At 47.9% G+C, this 25996-nt stretch overlaps 1 protein-coding gene and 2 long non-coding RNA genes across 3 annotated transcripts in view; 1 reads left to right on the top strand and 2 right to left on the bottom strand.

The window, feature by feature from the left end:
* AHCY (adenosylhomocysteinase) overlaps window positions 1-23339 on the bottom strand; it is a 29433-nt gene extending 6094 nt beyond the window's left edge. The window contains exons 1-9 of the mRNA XM_071759385.1: window positions 23044-23339; window positions 20986-21176; window positions 18218-18293; window positions 16292-16444; window positions 10999-11111; window positions 8029-8236; window positions 7133-7220; window positions 6180-6297; window positions 48-242 (exon numbers count right to left, since the gene is read on the bottom strand). Of these exons, the coding sequence (XP_071615486.1) occupies window positions 48-242; window positions 6180-6297; window positions 7133-7220; window positions 8029-8236; window positions 10999-11111; window positions 16292-16444; window positions 18218-18293; window positions 20986-21176; window positions 23044-23071 (1170 nt within the window). The 5' untranslated portion in view covers window positions 23072-23339. The remainder of the gene's footprint in view (window positions 1-47; window positions 243-6179; window positions 6298-7132; window positions 7221-8028; window positions 8237-10998; window positions 11112-16291; window positions 16445-18217; window positions 18294-20985; window positions 21177-23043) is intronic.
* LOC139803582 (uncharacterized) overlaps window positions 1-25996 on the bottom strand; it is a 247811-nt gene that overhangs the window by 65771 nt on the left and 156044 nt on the right. The window lies entirely within an intron of this gene.
* Window positions 1-25996, top strand: part of LOC139803583 (uncharacterized) — a 154918-nt gene that overhangs the window by 13915 nt on the left and 115007 nt on the right. The gene's annotated exons all lie outside the window — the stretch shown is intronic.

Genomic DNA, 25996 nt, shown 5'->3' with positions numbered 1-25996 from the left:
ACCTGGAGTCAGCTCCTTACAAGCTTGCACCTTGCCCTTTAACTCACCTTCTTTGGCAGGAAATGGACTCCCACGGAGTATTTGTCACTGTGGGTCCACAGCTCAATCTGTGCCAGCACCTGGTTGGTGAAGGAGTTGCTCATCACAAAGCTGGGGTGCCCCATGGCACAGCCCAAGTTGACCAACCTGCCCTCAGCCAGGAGGATGATGTGGCGCCCGTTCCGCAGGGTGTAGCGATCCACCTGGGCACAGAGAGATCATGGAGAGATCCTTCCTACATCCACAATTCAGCACTGGACTGGCAAACCAGACTTGGATGACACCTGAGACACCACTCCCCCAATTCCCAGCCCGTGGCCCTTCTGGACTGCACCCAACACAAACCCTGCTCTGTACCTCCCCCGTTGGCCAGTGCTGGGTTTCCCCTGGTCCCAGGGGCTGGGGGGAGCATCCTGCTAGCAGTAAAATGCAGCTCACAGGATGTTTAGGTGGGAAGAGACCTCCAGCTCATCCAGTCCAACCTCTGACCAACACCATCATCTCACTACTAACCCATGTCCCTAAGGACCAGCTCCAAATGCCTTTTAAATGCCTCCAGGGATGGTGACTCCACCACTGTCCTGGGCCATTCCAATGCCTGACAGCCCTCTCAGGGAAAAAATGTTTCCTGACATCAGCCTAACAGCCAGCATGGAGACACAGGAGGGAAGAGAGAAGACTTCTGCATGCATTAGTGCTGAGCCTTGGCATCTGACAGAGGAGGGAGAGCCAGAGCCTGCAGAAACTGCTCCCCTCTAACTCTTCCCACTGCTTCAAAGCACAATAATCAGCTGTCCCAGCTTCTGCTGTGCCCTCCTGTGCTCTCAGGGGGCCAAGAGAATCAAGTCTGAGATGAGCCAGAGTCACCAGAGCCCCAGACAATTCAGAAGATAATGTCACTGGAAGTGCCTCAACTCTCTGGGCCAGAATGGGAGCTTCAGCAATGCTCAACTCTGCTTCTCCTTCCCACCAGTCACCAGCTCTTCTCTCTTTCTTCACCCCTGTAGGAGGTTATAACATGAAAGCCCAGAATGAAATGCCAATATATAAGCTACAAGAATATTTAGACTTCACTGGTGTTTATTGCTCCTGTCACAGAAAGCATGTGGGAGTGGAGCAGACCTTTGGAAACACTTCAAGGATAATCAACTTTTACAAGCCTTGGACAAGTCCACTTATCTTACGCTGTCACAGCAACTGTGAAAGACCTAAAAGGGTCCCTCTCCACTTTCAGTCTCTGAAGTTATTTAACACAAAGCAAAACACACAGAGCTTTTCAGTTTTCCTAAAGCTTGGGCCTGTGAGTTAAAAGCAATGTAGGATGAAGCTTGAACTGTAACAACATCACCTTCAGAAAAAACACTCAGGGCATGTCCTCAGCAGACACCATTTTATTGGAAGAGATTTTCTGCCCTCAGAGCAGGTCCGTGTCTCCACCTGTTGTCCCCAGCTATGCTCCAAGCACAGGACAACCTCCTGCTTCTTAGGTTCATCCAGCAGACTCTCATGCTTGCAGCACAACACATGCAGACAGCACCCACCTTGCCCAGGAGCACTAACATTCTGAATTTCTCCTGTCCAAGAGCAGCACAGCAAGGCAGTGTTTGTGTTCATGCTCTCCAGCTGGAGCATTTCTCCTGGATGCCGATTCTCCACTGTGGAGCAGCAGTCACAGTGCTCAGTCCACTCAAAAAATACAGCATGGGCTGTTATAGGATTAGAGGAGGAAGCAATGAAACAAAGAAGGAAGCAGCCAGAAAGCAGAACACAAAAAATCCTGAGAACAGCTGAGTGAACATTTTATTTGCAAATTAACTACTCCAAGGCAGCATTTCAGTTTTCAAGTCTGAATTGAGTGGTTTAAGTGTCAAAATATTATATCCACACTCCTTGCACCTGGATAACTTGACTTGTGGATGGAATATCATCCCTCCAAGACTGCTGACATGGCTCAGTGCACAGGGAGATGCAGAGAACACAGATTAATTCATGTATTTGCACAGAAATACATATCAAAGTGTTGAGGTATCAGCAAAGGCTTAAGTCAGGGCTGTGGAAACATCTCACCTGTGGGCTGATAAACAGATTGATTCATTCACCAGACTGGTGAGGGCCTGGAGAACAAGTCAGACATGGACTGGCTTAAGGAGCTGGGGGTGTTCAGGCTGGAGAAGAGGAGGCTTAGGGGAGACCTCATCACTCTCTATAACTCCCTGAGAGGAGGCTGTGGGGAGGTGGGTGCTGGGCTCTTCTCCCAAGTGAATAAAGACAAGACCAGATGAAATGATCTGAAGTTGCAGCAGAGAAGGTTTAGACCAGATATTAGGAAGGATTTCTTTACTGAAAGAGTGGTCAGGCACTGGAACAGCTGCCCAGGGAGGTGGTGGAGTCACCATCCCTGGAGGAATTTAAGAAATGTGTAGATGTGGCACTTCAGGGCATGCTCCAGTGGCTGAGACTGTAGGGGGTTTGGTTTCTCACTTGTTGCCTGTGTCTATGGTTGGACTTGGTGATCTCCAAGCGGTCCTTTCCAACTATGACAATTCTGTGATAAACTCAAGAAATTGCTACAGAGGAATAATTAAGGTTATTTGAATTAATATCTCCACCCCTACACAAATGCCTCCTCTCCTTCCCCACCAACATTCAGCTTGCTGGGGACTTTCTGGCTGCTTTGCACATCCCTGCACACAGTAAGTGAATAACTTATTTTCAGAGCCAAAGTTCACTGATCCCATCACTGACCTTTTGGATCCCTCTAGGACTGAACTCGTGCTACACACCCCTCTCTAATGCCTGAACAGAGCTTCAGTGCCAACCCATATTCAAAACAAGCTGCCAGCTTTCCAGTAATAACCTGATTTCCTCCCTCCCTGTACTCTGAAAGCAACAGAGGAGTCAGAATGGCCCACGATATTTTCCTTTCCCAAGCATTAAACATTTTTTACACCAGCTCACCATTTGTAAACAAAGACCACATGATACTGAAAAGCACCCATGTTGGACCCTTCCATAACTACTCTGTACCTCCAGCTGAGTCTGGCAACCCTCAGCTCTGGTATTAATCCTCTGATCCCCAGACAGATGTCCCCACAGGAAGTTGAGATTTTTACTCTGACACCATATCCCCTCACCCCATTACAGGATATAGAAAAAAAGATGCCAGGTCTTAGTAAAAAGTTGAGAATTTAGAGATGAGTACTTGGTTTTATGAAACATAGGAGACACCTCAGAACACTGAGGTGAAAAAACAGCAAGTTCTCACACCTTTAACATAGGACCAACCTCCCCTTGGGGCCCCCAAAAGAGGGAGAAGATGACCCCAGAAGTGTCCCTTTGATGAATCTGAGTGACAAAACTGGGAAGCCAGCAATGGCCTAACTGGCAAACTCATAATCTCCTTCTATCAACTACTTTAAGGAGCCATCACTGCTGCCCTGAGAAAAGTCACACACACAAATTCCTCCATGGAGGTGGGGGCTTGTTTCTAAATCTACAATTAATGCATGTCTTAGAAGATACAAGCAATTGCAGCAAACTTCTAGCCAATATATTTTAATTTGTTTCAAGCATTGAATTTAGGGCTCTAAAAGTCATATCCTGCCTCCCAGTCCTGACCCTCCCCCTTTCAAAGCAAGAAAGCTTTTAGGATGTGTTGAAGTCCACTCTTGTTCAATTACCCAGCCACCAGGGCAGTCAGCCACAGAGTACAAAATGAAGAATTACGAAGCTTTTACACAGCAGAAAAATTGTACACTAACAGCCACCCAGGAGTATTTCATGCAGGTCTGAAGTGTTTAGGGACAGGAAATGTGAACAGACACAAAATGGAGCAGAGGGGCACAGCACCAGCACAGGGGAGCTCTGTAGGGCATGAAATATGAGAGAGTCCAACTGGAAACTCAAACTGCTGAGCAGAGCCTCAGCCTGACTGCTGAAAGGCAGCAGCAGCCAAGCACTGCCCTGAGTCAGACCCCAGCTTTCCCTGGGCTTGGCCATGCAGCCATCCCTAGCCCATCCTCACTTCAGTAACACCTCACATATGTGGAATGGCCAAGGAAGATGAGATTTACCTCCAGGGACATCCCATCTCCAGGGGTAACCAGTGGATGGGTAAAGAAAAGCCCATGAGCCCAAGAGGAAAGTGCCATTTCCCCCAGGAAATCCTCTCAGCCTCAGCTCCATCTGCATCAAGTGGAGACAAGAGGTGGCCCACCCAAGGCTGTCAGACACCTCTTAAACTTCACTTAATGACTTTTCAGCTAACACACTTCTGGCACCCACACTATTTTCACAGCTTTAGCCCCATGAGCAGGCATCTCCTGGGTATCATTCTCAACATCCTGCTTGCAGTTTATGTAACAGACCCCAGAGATTCAGGGTAGGGTCCAGGTCTTCAAAATGAAACCATATGGACAACCTTGACCCTAACTCCATCCTTTTGAAAGGCAGAGTTCTGTTATGAAGCAGAAACATGTTAGCTTTCACACACAGGACTACAGTGCATCTCATTGCACCCAACACATCTGTGACAGATCAGTTTCTTTCTTTATAATGTACTGGGTACTGAAGAGCCACTACCTCTGCCAAGAGTGACAATTTTTCATATGGACTTCAGGAGCCAAGCTGAACAGCCTTGTGCAGGTAGTGTGCATGTTACCACCCTAACAGCCATTTTAACCTTCAACGTGTACTTTTTGAGCAGTCCCAGGTTTAGTTTTAAAGCCCAAGCTATGGGAGAGCAAGCAGCTACCTGCAGGCTCCTCTGAGAGTGCTGAACAAAGCCAGCCCCACACTGAAGTCTTGGGCAAGAACAGACCTGACTGTAGGGTACAACTTCACACCTCACTGAGCCCACATAGTGTCCCCACAGCAAAAAGGATTCCAAAAAGTCTCTCACAATTCCTTGCTAGGACTCTGATGTGGGTGGCCAACAGTGGAGTTAAGAAAACTGGAAGGGCAGCCTGAGATCTAGCAAGCCATGTGCTTGGGTGTGGTGCTTTCCACCAGGAAGGTGGAAAACCTGTCCCACAGTCCTGCTATCAGCAAGCATGCTCTGTCTGAAAGCCAACCAGAAGTCCCATGCCAAGCCAGACAAAGCATGGATTACTTTACATGATGCTCTCCCTCAGTGCTGATGTTTAAAAAAAGTTTTCATTTAGTTTTGGGTTGGTTTTCTGTGCTTTAGGACATCCAGTTGCAAAGCTGTAATTTCAGATCCCTGTTTTCCTGCACAGCTCCAGCCATAGCTTGAAGCAAATACATGGTGGGAATGCAAACTGAGCAGAGATAAAACATCTCTCCTGCTCTGCCCACACACAGACTTCTGGTCTGCACAGGTTTCTACAATGAAGACACAAAGTCTGGGAGAGGAGTCTGAGTTTGGCAGAGCTCTAGGCAAGCTCTCCCCAGGCTTCAGAAATGCTTTGAAAACAAAGGTGTGAATATTTTTTTTCAAATCTTGACATTCCATTAAGATTCATTCTGATCCTGGCACCCTGCACCAGAATCAGGATTGTTCTTGTGCAGAGCAGGACATGAGCATGCAGCTTCCTGAGAGGAAATCCAAATCAGACACCAGGTACTCCATGGACTCTGTGATTAACTTTTATACCCTCTCCATACCCTGCTCTGGCTCTGCATCCCATCACTTAACTTCCTGTTAGAAACTGAGTTATGGCATTGTTTTCAGCTGGGGGCTATCAAAGAAAGCACATTTCCATCTCCTTACCACACCCCAAATACAGCTGATTTATTGTATGCCCTTGATTCAATTAATTGTCTGCACAACCACCACTAAAATGTAAGCTCCTGTCTGCCAAGTAAATAGGAACACACAGAAAAAGATGTTTCCATACTATGCCTTTCACCAGAGACCATGGGCATGGGTTGGAAGCCACTTGGGCACTGGCTGGAACCAATTGCTTTAATACCAACACACAACTCTGAAGTGCAGCTTGCACCAGGTTAATTGGAGAAAAGCAGAGCAGAATCTCCATTCTGATCAGTCCAGAGCAACACTGGCTTCTGAGAAAGCTGGAAACACAAAGCCCTCAAGGAAAAATACCACCCTTTCTGCAAAGAGTCACTGAGCAGCTGTTGCTGCTTTCTAGCAGGAGCTTGTGCAAGGGCTGTCTCACCTGAGGTTTAACATTCACTGCTGCCACTGCATTTTCATTCAGCCACTTTGCATCAACTTCCACATCAAAATGACCAATATTACACACTATGGCATCATCCTTCATCTGCTCAAAGTGCCTGCAAAGAAAAAAGTTATAGAAATTAATGCACAAAAGAATTTTTCTTCTTCAGCCCCAGAAGATGCTCTGCTCAAGTACAGAAACATGCTTGGCCCACTGACTACATTTGACTCTCTGGTCAATCTTTCAGGCATGTGAAGTCTACTGGAAAAACTTCAAGCTTCTAGGGATGGACACTTCCCAAGGATGCAACAGAGTATTTTCCCAGTATGGAAAGTAAAACTATTTTGTTTAACTGGTCAAAACTGAAATAGCTGCTGTTATTCCCCTTCCAACAGAGAAGGGATAATTGTCTTCATGACCTTAAGGTTTCCAGCAGTTTTATCTCTGGAGATTAATGGCCTAGATCCTCCCAATAAAACATATACAGTCATAATGGCAAAAATAGGAATGAGTGTGTGCAGAGTGGCAGGGATATAAATTGAGATCTAAGAAGTGCTAACAAAAACCCTGCAGTGGAGTTTATTGAGAACAGACTGGTTTCAAGTGTACTCACAGATGGAATCACTTTCAACATTTGCCTAGTTCCTCTTCTGTTCACATTTATCTGTCCTAACACAGAATTCAGCCCTGATGCTCTCATTCTCCAAAAGTCTATCTGTCCACCTAAGCTTTTTGTTTCTCCATCCATGCTGTAAGACAGAAACAACTGCAATGTGGCAACATCCAAAAGAACTGAAAGCCCAATTTCTCATTAAACTGATGCTAAATTCTGATGCCCAGAAATGAAACTGTGTGGTAACCCTCACCACACTGCTGACAAGTTATGACTGTACTCACAGAGCTCTAACTGTACAGGTAAGCTTTCAGGAAAGCAAGTGGCCAGACCATACCTGCCCTGAACAATGTCAGTGCAGCCAGTGGTGGTAACAAAGATATTGCCTTCTTTGCAGGCCTCTTCCATGGTTGTAACTTCATAACCTGAAAAGAGAAAAAGTTATTCTTCTACTCAACCACCAGCACTGATTAAGAAATTACTAACAATATAGAAAGTAGAAGAATATGCAGAAAGAATGAGAAAGAAATCTGTGCCAACACCTGACCTATGGAGGATGCAAGGTTCTGGACATCCTTGGCTTACGAAACACCAAGATAGTATGAAAACATCTGTCTCACACCTGTTTCCAGGCTGTGGATTTACACATTCAGTGTCTTAGGTCCACAGGTGCAGTATTTGGCACAGCACTCAGACTGGATTCAAGGGGTCAAACTTGCACAGGAATGTGCACCCACAACACCTGCAGGTTCTGGTCAGGTATGACCAGAAATGGGGCAGGATGGCACTAAGCAGCAGTTACATGAGGCACCCACAGAAGAGAAGGAGCACAGCTTCCTGAAGGCTGGCAGCTTGGCATTGCTCTCCAAAAACATCTCCCGAAGGCAATGCCTGCTGGGGCACTGCAGAGATGTTCCAGGGAAGCCTCAGCCCACACTGCAGGTGACAGTTTCACAGCTTGAAGATCCTGAACCCATTCACAGCCAGGGTTACAGCACCTTCCCCACTGCAGCCTCTGTATCCTTGACTCCAAACATCTTCACACCCCTACTAATAAACCCCTTCCCCATCTGTAAGGAAAAAGAATTCCTACAATTAAACTGGAGTCACCTCTGCCTCAAGAGGGATGGAACCCACTGAAGCTTTCTTGGCCCACTCTGATTTATGGCTCTGCACGGACACATGGAGAACCCCATCAGATCCATTAATTCCTGCATCTCCTTCAGTTCTCACCTTCCATGGCTGCCTGCAGGGCGTTGATGGGGTCAATCTCAGTGATGATGACTCTGGCTCCAAAGCCCCTGAGTGCCTGGGCACAGCCTTTGCCCACATCACCATACCCTGCCACCACTGCCACCTTGCCTGCAATCATCACATCTGTAGCACGTTTGATGCCATCGATCAGGGACTCTCTGCAGCCATAAAGGTTGTCAAACTTGCTCTGAGGAAGAAAAAGAAGCAGTTTCAGAGCTGTCACTCAAGGAAAAACTCCTTAGAGACACAAGACAGACTTGCACCTAAGCACTGCAAAGCAGGAGGTTGACTGAGTGCTTTAGCCACAGTGAGGGATGGGAAGAAGAGAATCTGGTTTCATGTTTTTATTTATTGAGATTCAATAAAGGGTTACTCAGCACAGCCCTGGTGAGAAACATTCATAAAATGTTGGCTTGGACATGTTAAAACCTTGTTAGAGGTAGCCTAAATTTATCAAGTAAAAGCATAACCAATTATTGGATACAGAAGTCAGACCAAGTTCCTTAACCAGGTGGTCACCAGTTCTCAGCTGCTGTTTATCAGAAAATGAATTAAGTGGCACAGGTAGGCAAAAAAACATCAGCAGAACATCTGGCCAATTGGTTAGCATCCATTCTTATCTTTGCAAGACACATACAACCTGCAGCAGCAGCAAGTTGCCCACACCACCCATGAAATATTGGTTTTCTGCAGCCCAGGAAGATCAAAATTGTTTTTTCCCCTAGGAAGAGGCACATTAACACTGCTGGACCTCACCACTGCCCAGATCTAGAAAAATTCAGAGGCAGCCACTCCCAAGAGTGGTCACTGCAACCAAGAACCCCTGGATTTCACCTCCTAATGCCCCAGAGCACAACCCCCTTATTACTGTAACACAGGAGCTTAACAGCCAGGCCTCCAGACCCAAGTGTCCTGCTCAGTCTGATGTCAAAGAGGACTCCCCCTGAACACCTTCCTGAACTCAGAAACATAGATTGCTGCACTAATTTTTCTTTTAATGCTTCTATTTTTTCTCCTTGGGCCTTTTGTTTGACCAGGAGGGTGGGCTGTACAAACCATTTGATTATCTGAAGAGTTACAGAAGCCAAGAACTGGGGAAAAAAAAAAAAAAAAAAAAAAAAGAAAAAAAAAAATTAAAAGCTGGCTAACAAAGTAGTTGTGTTCTGCTTCCCAAGGCAGGGCTATACAGAACTCACCATTAGCAACAAAATTCTGCTCTCAAAGCCTGTCTGTGCTTTCACTTGCCACGGGCAGGGCCCTCTCTGCTATAAGCACTCCTCAGACTGCACCCCTGGATGTGACCTGGGGCACCCATCTCCCAGTGGCACCCAACTTGCAGCTCTGGCTGGTGCCATCTAGCAGGTGTAAGGTGATGTTACACTTTGGGTTTTATCTACAGCTTACAACTGTAAAATCTTAATAATAAAAAAGGCAAAGTCCATGTATAGGCACCATGCAGCTATGCCCCTGATGCATTATCTGAGCATTTTACAGGGCACATCCCTCCCAGCCAGGCTGCCAGCCAAGGACTAATGTGTGAGCAGTTACACTTAAGATCCAGAAGATCCTCTAAGTCTCATCACAAGCATGTTTGCCATTAATATTTCAGAAAATTTGTGTTAGCAATCCTCCAAATTCCAAAGGTAGTTCCAGCTGGCAATCCCCTTTTCTAGCCCTCCAGCAGCTTTCCATTGCAGTAGGAGCCTTCTTATGGCAGAAACCAGCATGGTGAGATTTGTCTCATCACCAAATGCCCCAATCGCCCTCAAAGCCCTCCAGATGTCTGTGCATTCCCATGGTATATATATATATATATATATATATATTCAGGCCAGGTAGCACAGTGCCAGATGCAAACATCTGTCCCACCCAAAAATACATTCAATTAAGAGGAAAGAAGAACAGGACTGGATGCTGCTGCCTTCTCTCTCCAAATACCAGTATAGAAACCTGGCACCAAATGGAAGTGCCAAACTGGGAGAGCAGAACTTGTCAGTTCAGTATGACATCATTCTGGAGATCTGTACCTGTGGCTAGGACAAATCCTTTACTACACAATACCAAACAGTATTCGAAAATAAGCAGTTGTTTGGCACTGGAATAAAGTGAACTCAACTCAAATCCCCCAAGAGACCATTTCAGAAACAACTGAATTGTCAAATCAGCTAAACAGTATTGATAGTTATTAAGCAGGAGGCACAAATCTAAGTGATGATGAGAAAAACATTGGATTCCAGCCCACTAGATACAAAATAAAAATGCCAGATGCATCTTTGTGAGCAGAAGAGACACTCTTCAAAGAGCAAACTGCAGAGAAAAGCAGACCAGCAGTGAGGACTGCCAAGCACAACAGGATAATCTCAGTATGGTAACTTGAAAGATTTAGCAACTGGATTTAAAACACACCTCGATGCATAAAGTGTGCTTGAAATTCCCACTATACTTCATCTGCATCCAAAAAGCACCAGCATCCTTTAAACACCATTCCCCCTCATTCCTTCAAGTCAGCAGCATTTGTCCTGGGAAGCAGTAACACAGCTAAGGAATAAACAACTCCTGCCCTGTCCTTTGCCACTGCTGCTCACAGAGCAACCAACATTTCCCAGGTCACACTTTTCCAGCTGGTACCTACCATGGGCTTTAAGCTACTCAGGAGTGAGGCCATGCCCTGTGCCACAGGAACTACCTGTACCCCACAAGCCATGATCTCCAAAGGGGTTTTCCCAGCATTAGGATGCAGAAGAATGCATGTCCTGACATAAAAAGCTCCTGATTTTGTGAAAACAGGGTACTTACTCTGCATGTCCCAGCAGAGACACCATGGGCTCACTGCAGGGATATTGTCAAAGGTTGTTCAGTACCAGGTGAAGAATAGCTCAGCAGGGGAATAACAACATCCCAGCATCAAACTGGTCAGAAAGCAGAACATGTGGCCTCCAGCTGCATTACCTTGGTGACAGAGTCATTGACATTGATAGCTGGCACTTTCAGGGTCCCACTGGCCTTCATCTTGTACAGGTTATGAACTCCAGTGGTTGTCTCTTCTGAAATGCCTCTAATTCCTGCAGGGAGAGTAAAAGGATTCACTTCAGCTGATGGTGAGATAGTTGCAGAGCAACACATCCAGGTGCTGGATGCATCCTTCAGAGCCTCAAGTTAAACAAACCTTTTGCAGGAGGCTAGGATGAGAAACCTCATTTGGATCCTCAAAAACCAGTCTGAAGCTTCAAACCAGGTTCCTCCCCCACAAAGCAATTAAAAGAGCAGGACAAAATACTCTTTGGAAAAACAGAAGGGAACAGCTCCAGACCATCAATCAGGGAAGGCCCCACTATTTTCTATTTTCTCATAAAATTATTTAAAAACTCACATGCTAAAAAGGGGCAAAATGTTAACCCCAGTGATGTTTCTAAGAGCCTAGACCATTCTTGGCAGGTGGCTTGAAAGGAGATGACACCTCAATAACCACACTTGGATCAACTGAAAAACCTCAAAAATAAAATTAAATACACAGTTCACCATTTCCAGTACTCCTGGTGTAATAAACTTCATCTCTGAATAAACAGTCAACAACACCCCCCCCAAATCTACAAGAAGCTTCAGTTTCATGGCTATCACAAGGCGCAATCCAACAGGACTGCAAATATCCCCTTGTTTGAGAACAGTCCAGGACACAGAGCCCAGAGACAAAGGACTGTCTAGAAACACCCAAGTCATGTCATGGACCAAGATCCTAGTAAGGGAGGAACTGGCATGAGGTTACCTGGCTCCACATTACACTAAAAAGCCAAAGCTGTAAGGGCAGCCCCTGCTTTGAGGGTCTTCATGGGCCTTTTGACAGCAAAATGTCCATCACTGCACAGGACTTCTGGTATCTCTGAAGCCTCAATAAACCTCACTGTGTATCAACTGCACTGGGCAACCCCTTGGTTACTTAGAAAGCCTACCTGCACAAAAAGGGACATGATTTATGACAATCAGAATAAATCTGAAACTAAACTACCCAGTCTGGTTGTATTTCCTCTGTACAGAATCTGGTAGTTCTGTTTGCTCTTTAAGGACTGAAGGCATGCCACAATTATCCTGTGAAAGTCTGAAGTTCTGGGGGAAAACAGAGCAAGTCTGCTAAATCAGGCAGAAACCATCAAAGAAAGCAACATCTCTATAGAGATCCTTGTGGCCCTTGGAGCTGATTCAGATTCACAAGAGAAAATATGAAAATTAATACCAAATTCTATATTCACAAAATATGAAAATTATTAAAGCCAAATCCTATGTACACCAGAGGTTTATGCAGAGATGTTGCCCCTCCAGGCAAGTGACCTCAGAACAAAATTGAAAGGATGCTCATAAGCAAAGTATTTGCATAAGCAAAGAAATAAGCACTGAAATGATTCTGTTCAGGTGCTTTTACTGATGAAGCAGGTGACAGTCCAGGTTATCCTACATGAGTACACATAAACAGACCAAAATATTGCTCCTTTTAATTTCATTCTTCCTAATACTTCTCCCTCACTGTGTAACATACAATCATTCCCAATTCCTACACACAATGTCTTTTATTCATTCTATCCACAGCCCTCCTTGTATTTCCAAAAGGTGAGCACTGGTGTTCCTATCTTTCAACTACCAAAAGCAGAGGGACCAAAGGACGAAAAAAAATAGTAAAGCTCAAGATGCTCAAAGCAGCAGTCAGGCTCCCCACGCACAGCCCCCACACCTCCTCAGCAGCCCAGATTACTTTAGGGATGGGCAAGTGGGAAATAACACAAATAAATCCCCAGCAAAATCCCCAAAATTATTTATGTACTCTGTTAATTCTAGGTATGGAAGTGAAGGGTCCAGGATGGCAGCAACAGGGAGCAGGGGTCAGGTCACCCCAGCAAGAGCTGGGGGAGAAAGAGGAACCCTCAGTGGTACCAGAGCAGGGTTCCCACAGAACCTCCTGCTCCCCAGCACCACCCCAGACCCCCTAGTGCTTAAAAACTGACCAAGTCTGGGTGAGCTGCACCACCCAGAGCACAGACAGCTTGGGTTTATGTCTCCAGGCTACTCAAAGCAGTTTCAGACCTGGATTTGTACAGATGCCTCAATGGAGTCTAAGACAGACAGAGCCATTTGACTTCCCTTTTGCTTCCCAGACCACCAGGGAGAAGCACCAGCACCAGAACAAGCACCAGCACCACCTCACAGGAGGGGATGGAGCTTGGTGAGGCTGATCTGGCCCATCCCAGAGCCCTGGGTAGCTACACTCCCACATGGACCCCTGCAGAGACCTCAGGCTTTAACACATTTAGGGTTTGCTTGGAGGGGACAGGACAGGTAGAAGAGAACTGTTTGGTGCCCAGTGAAACACAGCATGTCTCCCAAAAGACACATCTCCCATCAGTTTTCCACTGCAATTGCCTAAATGAAGTACAGTCACCCCCCTTTGTGAAGGAAATCTGTGGAAGTTCATGGCAGAAAACTCTAGTTCAAACATGTTTTTATTCTTCTGGTCTACCCAGCAACTGGGAGACAAGCCATCATCCTTCAGAAACTCTCCAGGCTGATATTCCTAAGTTTAGCAGATTGTCTTTAAAAGTGCACTAAGCAAAGCTCACATCATGTTCAGCTTCCCTTCCCTGAAGGCCACCTGCCTGCTGCCCCCAGGTGACATTTACAGCTACTCTGAATAACTTGGCAAGCTCATGAGAAGAACTGTCCCCTAACACCAAGCAACTTCAGTCCCTGAGAGACTGGAGAACAGCAAAGAGCCCAGACCAAGAAAAAGGTTGAAAGGAATTGGAAAAGCCTCACTCAGCACCCAGACCTGCTTCACTCCCCTCTCTCTGACCTGCTCCACGAGCAAGTCTGCACCCACAGATCACAAATGATCCCATCTCCTCCATCCTTTCTTAGCAAAAATCTTCTGCACAGATGCCAGAGACCTCAGCTGCTGGAATTCAGATAACTTTCTTTTTCAGTTCCAGTTTTCCCCCTCCTACCTTTACATACCTTGGGTTTAAGGGCATTTAGTTTAGGGCATAAGTAAACAGTACAAAGGCCACGCTGCTCTCTAACAGCAATCACAGCTGGGAGAAGCTGCCTGAGCATTTCCACAGCTATTTCACACCCCTCCTTGGTGAAGGAGACTTCAATGAGCCCTACTTTGAATTGCTAGTGGTACACCAGGACTGAACTAACTTCTGTTTAAATTAGAAGCAGCTGAAGCATGGCAGACAGACAGTTCCCTCTGAAATTAGCCCAGATAACTTATCCAGCCTTGAAACAGCAAATGGCACTGTCAGGTGCCACGGGCCAAAGTATCTCCTGCACTCACAATCTGGGTTTTCCAGACACTACACATGCTCTGCTAGTGTTACTCTGCCTCTCCCACAAAGATGCCAAAATAAGACCACAAAAAAAAGAAAGAAAAAAAAAAAAAGCAGCTACACAGCTTCATTTAAGCAGATTTGCTGGGCAGTTAAATGAGATCAAGACTCCATTCAGTAGCTCCCAGTCTGGAAGCTTTGCTGCTTCCAAGCAGCAATGGACTGGAAGGTGAAGCAGATCAAATTCTGTCACCCTTCAGGGAGCTCAGTGTTAACTAATTCAGTGAACTGCTGCAAGGTTTTTCAGCTCTGGCCAGTGCCCACAGCACACACTTTGGCAAGGGAAATGTCACCAGGTGTGGCACCCTGCCTGTGCTTTCTAAAACCCCAGTGGAAGAGCCATTGCTATGAATTTAAGCAGCAGCCCCAGGCAGCAGGGATGCTTTTTATCAACAGCAGACTCCACAGGGGACAGTTCAACTGTCCTGACACACCATAACACACTGGGCCCTCCCACACCAGGAGCACAAAACAACTCAAGGGACCAAAGGGCTGGAAGGGAAGGAGAAGGAGACAGCTGGAAGTGTGGAAGCTCAGCACAAGGATCCCCAAGAACAGGGACACCACCTGAGGTGGTGCAAGGGAAACAACCCTTCACAACAGAGTAGCAACATGGAAAATCCATTTTTTGGCCTTTGACAATGCCAGGAAGATAGAGGCATGGTCAGTTGTGGTGTTCCTTGCCATCGAATGGCAGGAAAGCAAGAAAAGGTGATGAACAGACAGAGGCAATCTTGGAAGCAAGAGCCCTTTAACTGAAGGAGGGGGATCTCAGCATGGCTGAGCAGACAACAATGGCAACTTCTCCTTACAGTTTAAATACCACAAAAATGTTGACTGTTGGATTAGCAATGACACCAGCTTGATGATGAAGGACAGAGTGAGCTCAGCCTGCCACACAAGCTTCTTCTCCTCCTTGTGCCCCTGCCTGTATGAGGACACGGATGGGGAGCAGCCCTGGACTTCCCCCTTCACACAACTCTATTCACAGCCTCCTTCCTGCCTTCAGACTTTTTCCTTGTAGCTTCCTCTTAAAGCAAAGAGCTGATCCAGCAGGCTCCTACAGCAGCCTCAACTCTATGGACCAAGAATGAACATCAGCACACCCTGCTGTATGAGTTTAGTTTCCAGCTCATATTACCACAGATTTTCACTGCATCCCAGATCAAATGTGCCCTTTGGCAACACTGGGCATCTGTGGCCTGCAGCAGCACAGGTGATGGATGCTGGTAGAGGCAAGAAGAATCTGTAAGATTTGCCAGGCACAGATCAGCTTGCTGCTGCAGGTCATGTCAGCTTTCTTCCAGATAAATCTTTTTACAGCAATGTGTGCTAGCAACACCTCATGGATCAACATAGCAACAGTCCCAACCCTGATTCCATCAGCATACTTGCTGTCATAAATGGGATGAGGAAGGCAGAAAACTGTCCCCTTTCCAAGAAAAGACTCATTGTCTTGACTCCACCCAGAGGTACATAAGATGATGGGGAAGAAAGAGTATTAATGTTCAAAATACTAACTGTAAGTGACATGAAGCAATTCTGTAACATAGCACATTCCCAGAAAACTTTTGGGGTGTCACAGTACCACTGGCCATTCCTGGGCACTGTGAAGGATGGCCAGGAGGACTGGGCACTGTAGCTTATATACTACAGAGCAGAGATGGAAATAGCTCCTGCAGGGAAGAGTTTCTGGGTTTGGACAGTAAGCAAGTTTCATTGCCTCATTCACAGCCTGGCTGCATTTGCCTCCCCCTCCTCTCCCACCCCACCTTTGTCACAAGCAGGGAATTCCCAGAGAAACAGAAGGCCTAAACAGCCCCAGAACTGTGTCTGACAAAAAAAAAAAAAAAAAAAGTACAAGTGACCTTTCAAGAGCTGTGGGTATTTGGTATGAACTAGGTTGGTAAGGTCTCCACCATCATCCAAAATCATGTTGAGGGGCTGCCCATCCTTGAAGTACAGGGTCTGCTCGATGCACCACAAATATTCCTCATCAGTCTCCCCTTTCCAGGCAAACACTGCATGGGAACAAACACACACAATTAGTCAGCTTCTTACTCAGCACGTAGTAAAGCAGCCAAAGGAAGATTCCATCAGCAGCTCTCAGTAGCAGAGCTGACAGACAGATTATTATCTGTGCCTGCAGGCCAGAAAAGACATTTGCACCAAAAAAGATCTCAGAATGAGCAGAAGTGAAATCACTTTGCCTTCCATTCCAGGACATGAATTTGGTCCAAATTTTGAGACTTTACTGCTTTGTTTTTGTTTTCCAAGTTAAAAGGGAGAAGGCAAAACAAACTAAAACCAATTCACATCTGCAGCACTGGGCTTGCTCCCATAACACCCCCTGCACTACCAAGAACTGGAAACGGCCACTGGATATATGGATCCAGACAAATGAAAACACAACTACAGCAAAAAAAAAGGGACTTAGCACAAGCTAAGCAACAGGCTACAAACTCTGCAGAAATTTTTGAGTTTACATTCCACTCTTTAGCACAGTGCTAATGAGGTCCAGGCTGCCCTGTCTGCTCTCAGGACAGCATGGTTCTCTATCAGAACATCTACCACCAGCAACATGCTGCAACCAGTATCAAGTTGTACCCAGCAGTATTTCTGCCTTTCCAGACATCTGTACTGGCTTCATGCTATATTTGAGCCCTTAAGTGGTACTCAGCCATTCAAATGGATATTAAGTTTAGGATTTACATACCTCAACATTTGGCTAAATTGTCATGTCAACCTTTACACAGAAAACTGACTCTTGACTCACAAAGAGCAATTATCTTCCCTGCAGAAACATGCACCAGGATCTCAGCCTGTAGCCAGATGACCAGCACTCCTCCAAGGTCCCTTAAGTTTAGTATTTGAAAGGCAATATTAACAAAAAGAGCAAGTTCCGTGAAACAAAGATGCCAAGGGCAGAGGTCAAAAACTTCCAACTCTCCACCTGCAAACTGCTCTTCAACTGAGTTCAGGGTGTTGAGAGCAGTGAGGAAGGCAATATCCTAACATGAGATCCAGAGAGTCCTGGTCCTGGCATCACCTGGCAGAGATGGGTGAGGAGGTGACACCTCCAGCTGGCACTGCCAAAGCATGGACCACAGTTGGGGAAGGTTTAGGGCAAAACCTAATTACACCAGAAATGAAAGATACCTCCCAGGCTGCCAGAAATCAGATTTAGCACCTGTCAGCATCAGGGCTCAAGCCATGCAGGTCCCAGCACAGAGCCAAGAGGAATTAGGAGCTTAAGCTGAGTAACAGAGCAACAGCTTCGTGGATTCACACTGTTCTGCACTGAAGGAAACTGTGACAAAACAGCAGCATCCTGATAAACTGCTTCAGGGATATGAGGCAGCAACACAGCTGGTCTACCTCTAGCCTTAATTTCATCTTGAATATTGGCCTGGACACTGTAACAGGGCACACTTGCAGTAACATCCCTTCCCCACCCCTATTTAGCACCCAGCCTGCTGGAAAGCACCAAACACTTCCACCTACATGCACCTACATACCAGTTCAGTTAATTACCCAGAGATCATTCCATCAGCTTAATGACCCAGGCTTAAAGCTCTTTCACAGCCTAACACCAGCCACTGTCAGCAGCACTATGAACAGTCTGATGCAATACAGCTTGAATAAAATGTCCTGTTTTGTAACAATCCCTGCTTTTGATGGGCTGTTTCTGTCCTGAAGCTTCTTCAGAAAAACCTGATTTGTACACAGTTTGGTTTAGCTAGAACAAGCAGTACACCCCAACTCAGCCTCAAATGAGAACAAGAAGAACTTACCAGGGACCCCAGCTTTTGCAATAGCAGCTGCAGCGTGGTCCTGAGTGGAGAAAATGTTGCAGCTTGACCATTGTACCTGGAAAACAACCCAAGTTTTGTTTGCTGAGCAAAGTTCTGAGATATCAGGCACTCTCTGCCATAAAAAAAAAACCTAAAAAGCATTAGTGCAGATTCCTGCCCTTCTCAGTAGTTCTGCTAAGTTAAGGTGAAAACCAAGTATCTGACTAGGCAAGGGAAAATAACTTCACTTTGGGAGAGAATGGAGCAGAACTTTAGCTTTGCAGCATATTCAGCCACCCCCATACACATCAGAGCTTCTGCCAGACAGAGCATAGATTCAGCTATAGGTCTTCAGGAAGTACACAGTGGGGTAGGCTTAAAAACTTTTGCTCAAAACTCTTCAGCTTTTCAGAACAGGCACACAGTGAGTGTCCACTGAGGGATACGGATATGCAGCAACACTGGCACTCAGAAGAGTCAGATATGCACCTGAAATGCTACACCCATCAACAGCATTGCCCAATATTACCCTCACCCAATTCCCACTCCATGCTACAGCCATGGAAGCTTTTCCAGCTGGGATAAGCTTTTGTCCACACAGATTTCATAAGGAGGCTCAGGCCACTAGAAAAGCAACAGCAGTTCCTGAGTTGCATTGAGCAGTTGCTCCGTACCTTCTGGGCAGGCACAGAAACCACCACAACCCAGTGCTCACCCTGCTCCCTCCAGGGCTGCCTGGAAGGTATTTCCATGCTCATTTGTGACAGACCTCGAGGAGGGAGGGCAATAAGGCACAACCCTGCAGCCTGTTTTCAGATATTCATCCCAGTTTATTGAGAATTGACACTTCAACATAAGGGCTGCAGTAATAAGCACCTCACCTGAGCCTGTGCAACCAACACTGGTCAGTGAAAACACCCCTGGAAGGAGCCCAGGAAAATGGGATTTGTCACCTGAAGCATTGGGCTGTTCTAAGCTCACTCCATTATCAGTAGAGATTACATCAGGTGCTGTCTCTTATTCAAAGGACACAGAATACCTACACATTGTTCACACTTCAGGCACTTTACACAAGACACTGCATACTCAGACCCAGAGCACCAGTTTGTGATAATGCATAGACCCCAGAAGAACTGGCATACCTGATGAGCTCAGAGCCTAATGTTTATATCACTGGTCATGGAGAGGATGTATTTTTATTACTACTTTAGAACTTATACCCTGAATCACAGAGTACTTATTCCATCTTCATTAACTTAGTGGGAAAAGGGATACCAAGACCCCCATGAGCTACACCCTCATTATTCAGGGTATGGTTTCATCAGTTTCCAAAGCTCTGGCAGGACAGATGAACCAGGGCTGAACCCAAGCTCAAGCCCAAGTCCAAACTAATATGCAGGCATCAGGACAAGGAAGGAGCTAAGATAACACCATACATCCTACAGGCACAGCCATAGCTCATGCTTGGAGGAACCAAATCTCTGAAGGTGCCACCCTGGTTGACTTGGGTGACTCCCATGGAACACTGACTTGGGGTTGTGCTCAGGCTAAAGCATCAGGGCAATTATTTAAGGAATCAGACAGCTGCTGCCTAGGCAGCTGCACTGGGATACAGCCACCAATATCATAGCAAGGAGATTCCCAAATTCCACTGGCTGCTGCTTTCTTTTAAATCCAAGGGAGGGACAAAAGTTCATACACAGTATAGCTGGAACAAAGCCAGGACTGTACCTCCACAAAGCTCTCCTTCAACACTGCACTCTTTGCAGCCATGGAAGGGCTCTGAACAGGCTGAAGAACACCTGCACCACGCTGAGCTGGGAGGCTGCTCAGCCCTGCCCCTGTCTGAAGAAAAGTCTCATCTGCTAGCAGAGAGAGCTTCTCCCAGTGCCTTTTGATCAGCATGACACTGCTCAATTCTTAACCATTCCCAGGGAGGGATCCCATGCAGGGCACCTCTGGGCAGCAGGTCAGGGAGAAAAACTGCAGGACGGAGGAATTCAGATCACATCCATACTTAACATAATCCATCATCAAGTTCCAGGCAGCTCCCTGCTCAGCACAAAGCTATGTGGATTGTGCTCAGCTGCCTGGCTCCCCAGAGGGCCTGCACAGTGAGCACTCAGCCGTCTGTCTGGACTTCACTCAGCTCATCAGGCTGAGGACACAGCACAATAAATGTCTTGTAACTATCTCAGTCTTTAGTACTGGACCAGAGTGACTGCTAACTGTACCACACAACAAATCCAAACTCAATGGAGTCTCCAGCCCTCAATCTCTGAACCACTCTGACTCCCTGTTGTTTTCCTGCACAGCTCAAGGGCCAATACAAGCTCTCAGAAAGCTTCATTAGTTTTTGCTGACTTTACCAAGGCTCTGTGGTGTGGTTCTGAATGCAGGCTAATGCATGCTGGAGGCAGTCTCTAGAGCTTCAGTTACAGCACTGCATTCCTGAGCACACCACAGCTGCTCAGGGTGCTGTACTCACAGCTGGCAGAGCTGTGAACATCCCAGAACAGGCACTGAGGAAGATGCAGCTTGTCCAGAGGGAGAAGACAAACTGCATCCCAGAGATGCACACAGTACAGGTGACAAGCTTTTAGTTTAAGTAGAAAAGACACAATCCATCCATCTAGAGACTGCAGCACAGCCTCTTCCACAAAGTCCTGACATTTGCCAGGATGCCCAAAGACATTTATAGACACAGAAGTGGTGCCCTGGGCAGAGGTGACCTAAGAGCACAGAGAAGAAGCTCAGAGCCACTTTACCTCAGCTCCCAGTGCTGTAAGGGTCTCTATGAGAACTGCAGTCTGCACAGTCATGTGAAGGCAACCAGCAATCCGGGCACCCTTCAGGGGCTTTGATGCAGCATACATCTCCCTCATCTTCATCAGTCCTGGCATCTCATTCTCTGCAATCTCGATGGCCTTGCGACCCCAGTCTGCAAGGCTGATGTCAGCTGCAAGGGAAGGGGACAAATGTCACAACAGCTGAGACCTTGGGAGCTGCTCACACACCTCTGCATAAGCAAGAGCTGAACAGCTGAATGGAACACCCAGCAACAGCTGGGAGACAGAGCTGGGGGGAACTGGACCCTATTCCATTGCTCCCTGATTTTTTTCCTGGGGTATCCAGGCTTCCCAATGAGTTTACAGCAAACTTAACAGCCTCTCTGAAAGAAAGTGCTGCTGTCTGAGCATGTCCACCAACTGTGATCGAGTGTGCTGACATCCTAAGCCCCAAGTACTCCTTAGAGATGCTGCCCAAGGCTCTGACACTTCTACAGATTTTACTTCCACACATGGGAGGTGGTGCTGCCTCTACAGCAATAACTTCCCACACACAGCATGCTCCCTGCCAAGGGAGCAAGGCCAAGGCTAAAGCAAACCTGTAGGCTTCCTACCCCTTTGGATGAACAAAGATCATAGAATCATAGAATCATAGAATTAGCTGGGTTGGAAGGGACCTCAGAGATCATCAAGTCCAACCCTTGACCCACCGGTGCGGTCACTTTCAAGACCCAAGTCTACTTCTGCCTTTGTAAAAAGCATCCATAGTAGGAAAGTTCTGCAAAACTGAACAGAACAGATTTGTGACAGGCAAGCTCGGGGTAGAAAATACTGCACTTATGATGGATGTCTGACTTCAGCCTTCAAAAGGCAAGGGTCAAACAGCTCATGCCTGGGTGCACCACTTTGTGTCATTGACAAAGTGCCCCTTGGGCAGCTCCTTCAGAGACTGCAGAGCTTGTCTGACCTCATGAGACTGTCAGGCACTTTTCTTTCACCCACCTAGGGAACACAGCACTGAGAAACACTGAGACCTCTGAGTCCTAATAAAGACAACCTAATTCCATTTTGCTCCAGAATTATGCCTTGGGGCCACTAAATCCATATCCTGTGCTTCAGCTGACTGGGGCACAGCCACACCAACTGGAGAAAGCCCAGGCAAGGAGGGACCATGGAAACAATTGCATCAGGAGGGGAAGGGCTTGGATCCCACCTTGGATCTTAAGGGCTTGGTAGTTTCAGCAGGGCTGCTTCAAAATAAAGCCTGTATTTGTATTATACTATTTGCCCTAGTATTTTCGGTCCATAGTCTCCAGAGATATGGAATATATTTAGGAATCTGAGCCTTATACTCTGATGTTCATCTGTCTGAAATCAATCTTCAAAGAACATGCAATTCTTAAAAAAAAACCAAAAAACCAAACCAACCAAAAAAGAGAAAAACAAGCAAACAAACAAAAAATAAAAAACCAAAACCAAACAAACAAAAAAACCACGGGGGTAGGTCAGACTTGGTTTGGTTTTTATTTTTTAGTGTTGGGGGTTTTTTTGTGGGTGGAGAGTCAGATCTACAAAAGTACCCGCCAAAACCCTTACGGAAATGGGTGACAGAGGTTCCAGATTTAAATCTCTTTCCCGCACGGAGCAGCAGCCTGTCCCGAGTCTGTCCCCGGGGCAGGGGGTGCAGGGTGTCGGGCAGCGAAGGGGCTGGGGAGGGGGAGCCCTCCGGGAGCGGCTGCAGCAGCTCCCGAGAGGCCGCGGCTTCTTTCTCCGCGGGGATTTCAGCATCGCGGCTGCAAGGGCAGCCCCAGCCCGCAGGGCAGAGAGGCTCCGAGCCCGAACCTCCTGCCCACCCCCGGGGCAGCATGCCGGCTGCCGGCTGCCATCTTCCCCACGCATCCAGACACATCCAGCTGCGCTCCGCGACCCCGCGGCTCCCGGCACGGCCTCGGCCCCGTCCCGCACCCCGCCAGGCCCCGGCCGCGGGGGAGCCGCCGGAGCCCCGCGGGGAGAGCCGGGTGTGAGGCTCACACTCACCCACTTTGTACGGCAGCCTGTCCGACATGCTGGCGGGGCTAAGGCCGCGGCAGGGGCAGAGGAGGAGGAGGAGAGAGAGAGGAGGAGGAGCGCGCTTTAAGTAGAAGCGGTGCCACCTCCTGCGTGGGGCGGGGCGGGCAGGGTCGGGGCCTCAGCCCCAGCGCCATGGGGTGCCCGAGCGCTGAGAACGGGGGGGCTCGGGGAGGGCTCCCCCTGTGCCCGGCTGCTCTCTGCCCCTCCGTCCGCCGCCGATCCGCCTCCTCAGCGGCCGGACAGGGCCACGGAGCCTGGGCTGATTTCATAGCTGCTCTCCGCCCCCTCGGGCACCGCCGGCTCCAGCGGCCTCCTCTGCGCCTGGCACTGGAGCAACCCCAGGGCCTCGTCAGGGTGGGCGCCTGGAGCGGCCTCGGGAGAGGCGTCAGGGTGGGCGCCTGGAGCGGCCTCGGGAGAGGCCCCAGGGCCCGGTGCCGGCTCAGGCTGTGCAGCCCCTGTGGCCCTGCCCGGGCAGCGCACCCCGGCCCGCTCTCCCGGCAGGGTCCCCGGGGGGTTGGTTGGTGTGGGGCCCTGGAGCAGGGACCCTCCCCAGGGGCAGGGCTCGGCCTGCGGGGCCGGGCTGAGCCGCTCTGTCTGCCGGGACCTTGGGCTTCTCCGGGGCGGTTGTCTTTGATGCCGGGTGCCGGACAGGCCCCTGCTCCGGGCCCCAGGGGCACAGGCGGGAGGCAGAGCCCGGCAGCAGCCGTGTCCGGGGCTCAGCCACACGGCAGCTCTGTCCTAACGCCTGAAACACGTTTTTCATAAGCCTCAGTCATAAACTGAGGTGAACTTTAGAGCCAGGGAGTTAAACACCTCTGTGAAATAGTTAAAAGTGAAGATCTGCTCAGCCGTAAAATCTCACTGAATGATTCTGCAAAGCTGGAAATAATTCTCAGGGCAGAGTTCACCCGGGCACCCCAACTCCCAGTGCTGGCCCTACCAGGTTTGCTATTTCTGACACGAGCAGGAGCTGATCTCCAGGGACTGCTCTGACAGTGAACACCCCACACAGAACAACAAAACCTGTCCCCTGCACACGTCCAGGTGGTAACGCCCATGTCTGATGTTCAGATATTCACATTATATCACCCCAAGCAGATGTGTAACTCACCAGGTGCCCAAGGCAGGGGCATGTCTGTTCTCCAGGGACAGGGGCAGTAATGTTGTTGGTTTACCTCCCAGCCTGAACACCCTGGCAGGCAGCAGTGGGACAGGGTTTGGGCTCTGGCAGCCCCCTGCCCACTTGCCCCAAGGCTCCGAGGTTCTGTCACTTTCAGGCTGTGGTTTCAGCATGCTCCTGCACAGCTGCCTCTGCCTTCCCAACAGCCCCATGTGAACAGCATGGGCTCAGGACAGCAATGCTCCCCACGTGCCTTGCGTTCAGTGCCAGCCCACAGACTCCCTCAGCAAACCCTGTAACGTCCTTCCTATATCTCAGAATAATTTTGGTTTGAAAAGACCTTAAAGATCATGAAGTCCAACAATTAGCCCAGCTCCACTGAGTCTGGTACTAATCCATGTCCCTCAGCACCACCACCACCAGGTTTTTACATCCCTCCAGGGATGGTGAATCAACCACCTCTCTGGGCAGCTTGTTCCAGTGTTTTATAACCCTTTCAGGGCAGATGTTTCTTCTAATATCCAATCTAAACCTCCCCTGGGTGACTTGAGGCCATCTCCCCTTGTGCCATCACTTTTACTTGGGAGAACAAACCTCCCCCCCTGGCTCCAACCTCCTCTCAGGGGGTTGCAGAGATCCAGAAGGTCTCCCCTCAGCCTCCTCTGCTCCAGGATCAACACCCCCAGGGCCCTCAGCCCCTCCTGGGCAGACTTTGTGCTCCAGACCCTTCCCCAGCTCCATTTCCCTCCTCTGGACACTCTCCATCCCCTCAATGTCCTTCTTGTCCTGAGGGACCCAGAACTGAGCCCAGGATTTGAGGTGTGAGCTCAGCAGTGCCCAGCACAGGGGACAATCCCTGCCCTGCTCCTCTGCCCACACCAGGGATGATCCCAGACAGGATCCTGGTGCTAATGAGCAAGGCCAGAACAAAGGCAATATTTCATATAGCTCCATTAATTTTAGCACAAGACAGCTTCCCCTGGGAAGGCCAAAAGGGACCAGCACCCAACAGCAGCTGAGCCCAAGAGTGGGTGGCAGGAGCAGAATGTATTTATTAAATGAGGACTGATCAGCTCCACCTAGAGTGAAGGTGCTCCTATGCTGTCAAAATAACCTCAGTTGGTTTTAATGCAGAAGGAGCACTTAAAAGGAAATCATGCTGGTGCCCCTCTGAGTTAGGAGATTACTATCTCATAGCACTATTTTACATGTTAATGTGTAAGGAGTCAGTGCCTTCACTACCCATATAGATCCTGGTCCTTTCATTGCTGCTGTCACTGGTGGATTTGGGACATCAGTTGGCATAAGATAGGCACAAAATGAAGGAAATAGGATGTAGTGAAGAAGGAACAGGAAAAAGAAGAGTGCAAACCCCTGCTCCCTACATGAAATGGTAACAGGACATTTATTCATGTTATACATCCTGTGACTGTTTCATTTACTGTACTACTTCAGTTAAGGAAGTTCTGGGCTGTCAGTTTCAGTATTTCACAGTCACTGAAAAGCTGTGAAGCTTAGAGCAAAAAAACCACTTTTTAAAAATTTGAGAATATGACATTTCTTTAGAACTATATTTTTAAAAAATAGTGGGCTTACCTACCCTTGTGGTGCTGGCTCAGTCCCCTAGGACAGGCTCTGCATGAGTGACCAGCAGTTGCATCTCATTTTCTAGTTGCCCATGATATGCATCCTCTGCTCTTTCCTATTCTTTGACCACCACCCAGGACTGAAGTCCAGAGTATGTCACTCACCTCAGAAAAAGCAGCACAATGCTAAATACTCAAATGACTGTATGAGTAT

This window comes from Heliangelus exortis, chromosome 16 (genome assembly GCF_036169615.1).
Source record: "Heliangelus exortis chromosome 16, bHelExo1.hap1, whole genome shotgun sequence".
In the NCBI taxonomy this organism is placed as follows: domain Eukaryota; kingdom Metazoa; phylum Chordata; class Aves; order Apodiformes; family Trochilidae; genus Heliangelus; species Heliangelus exortis.
This window is presented reverse-complemented; position numbering and strand designations above follow the sequence as displayed.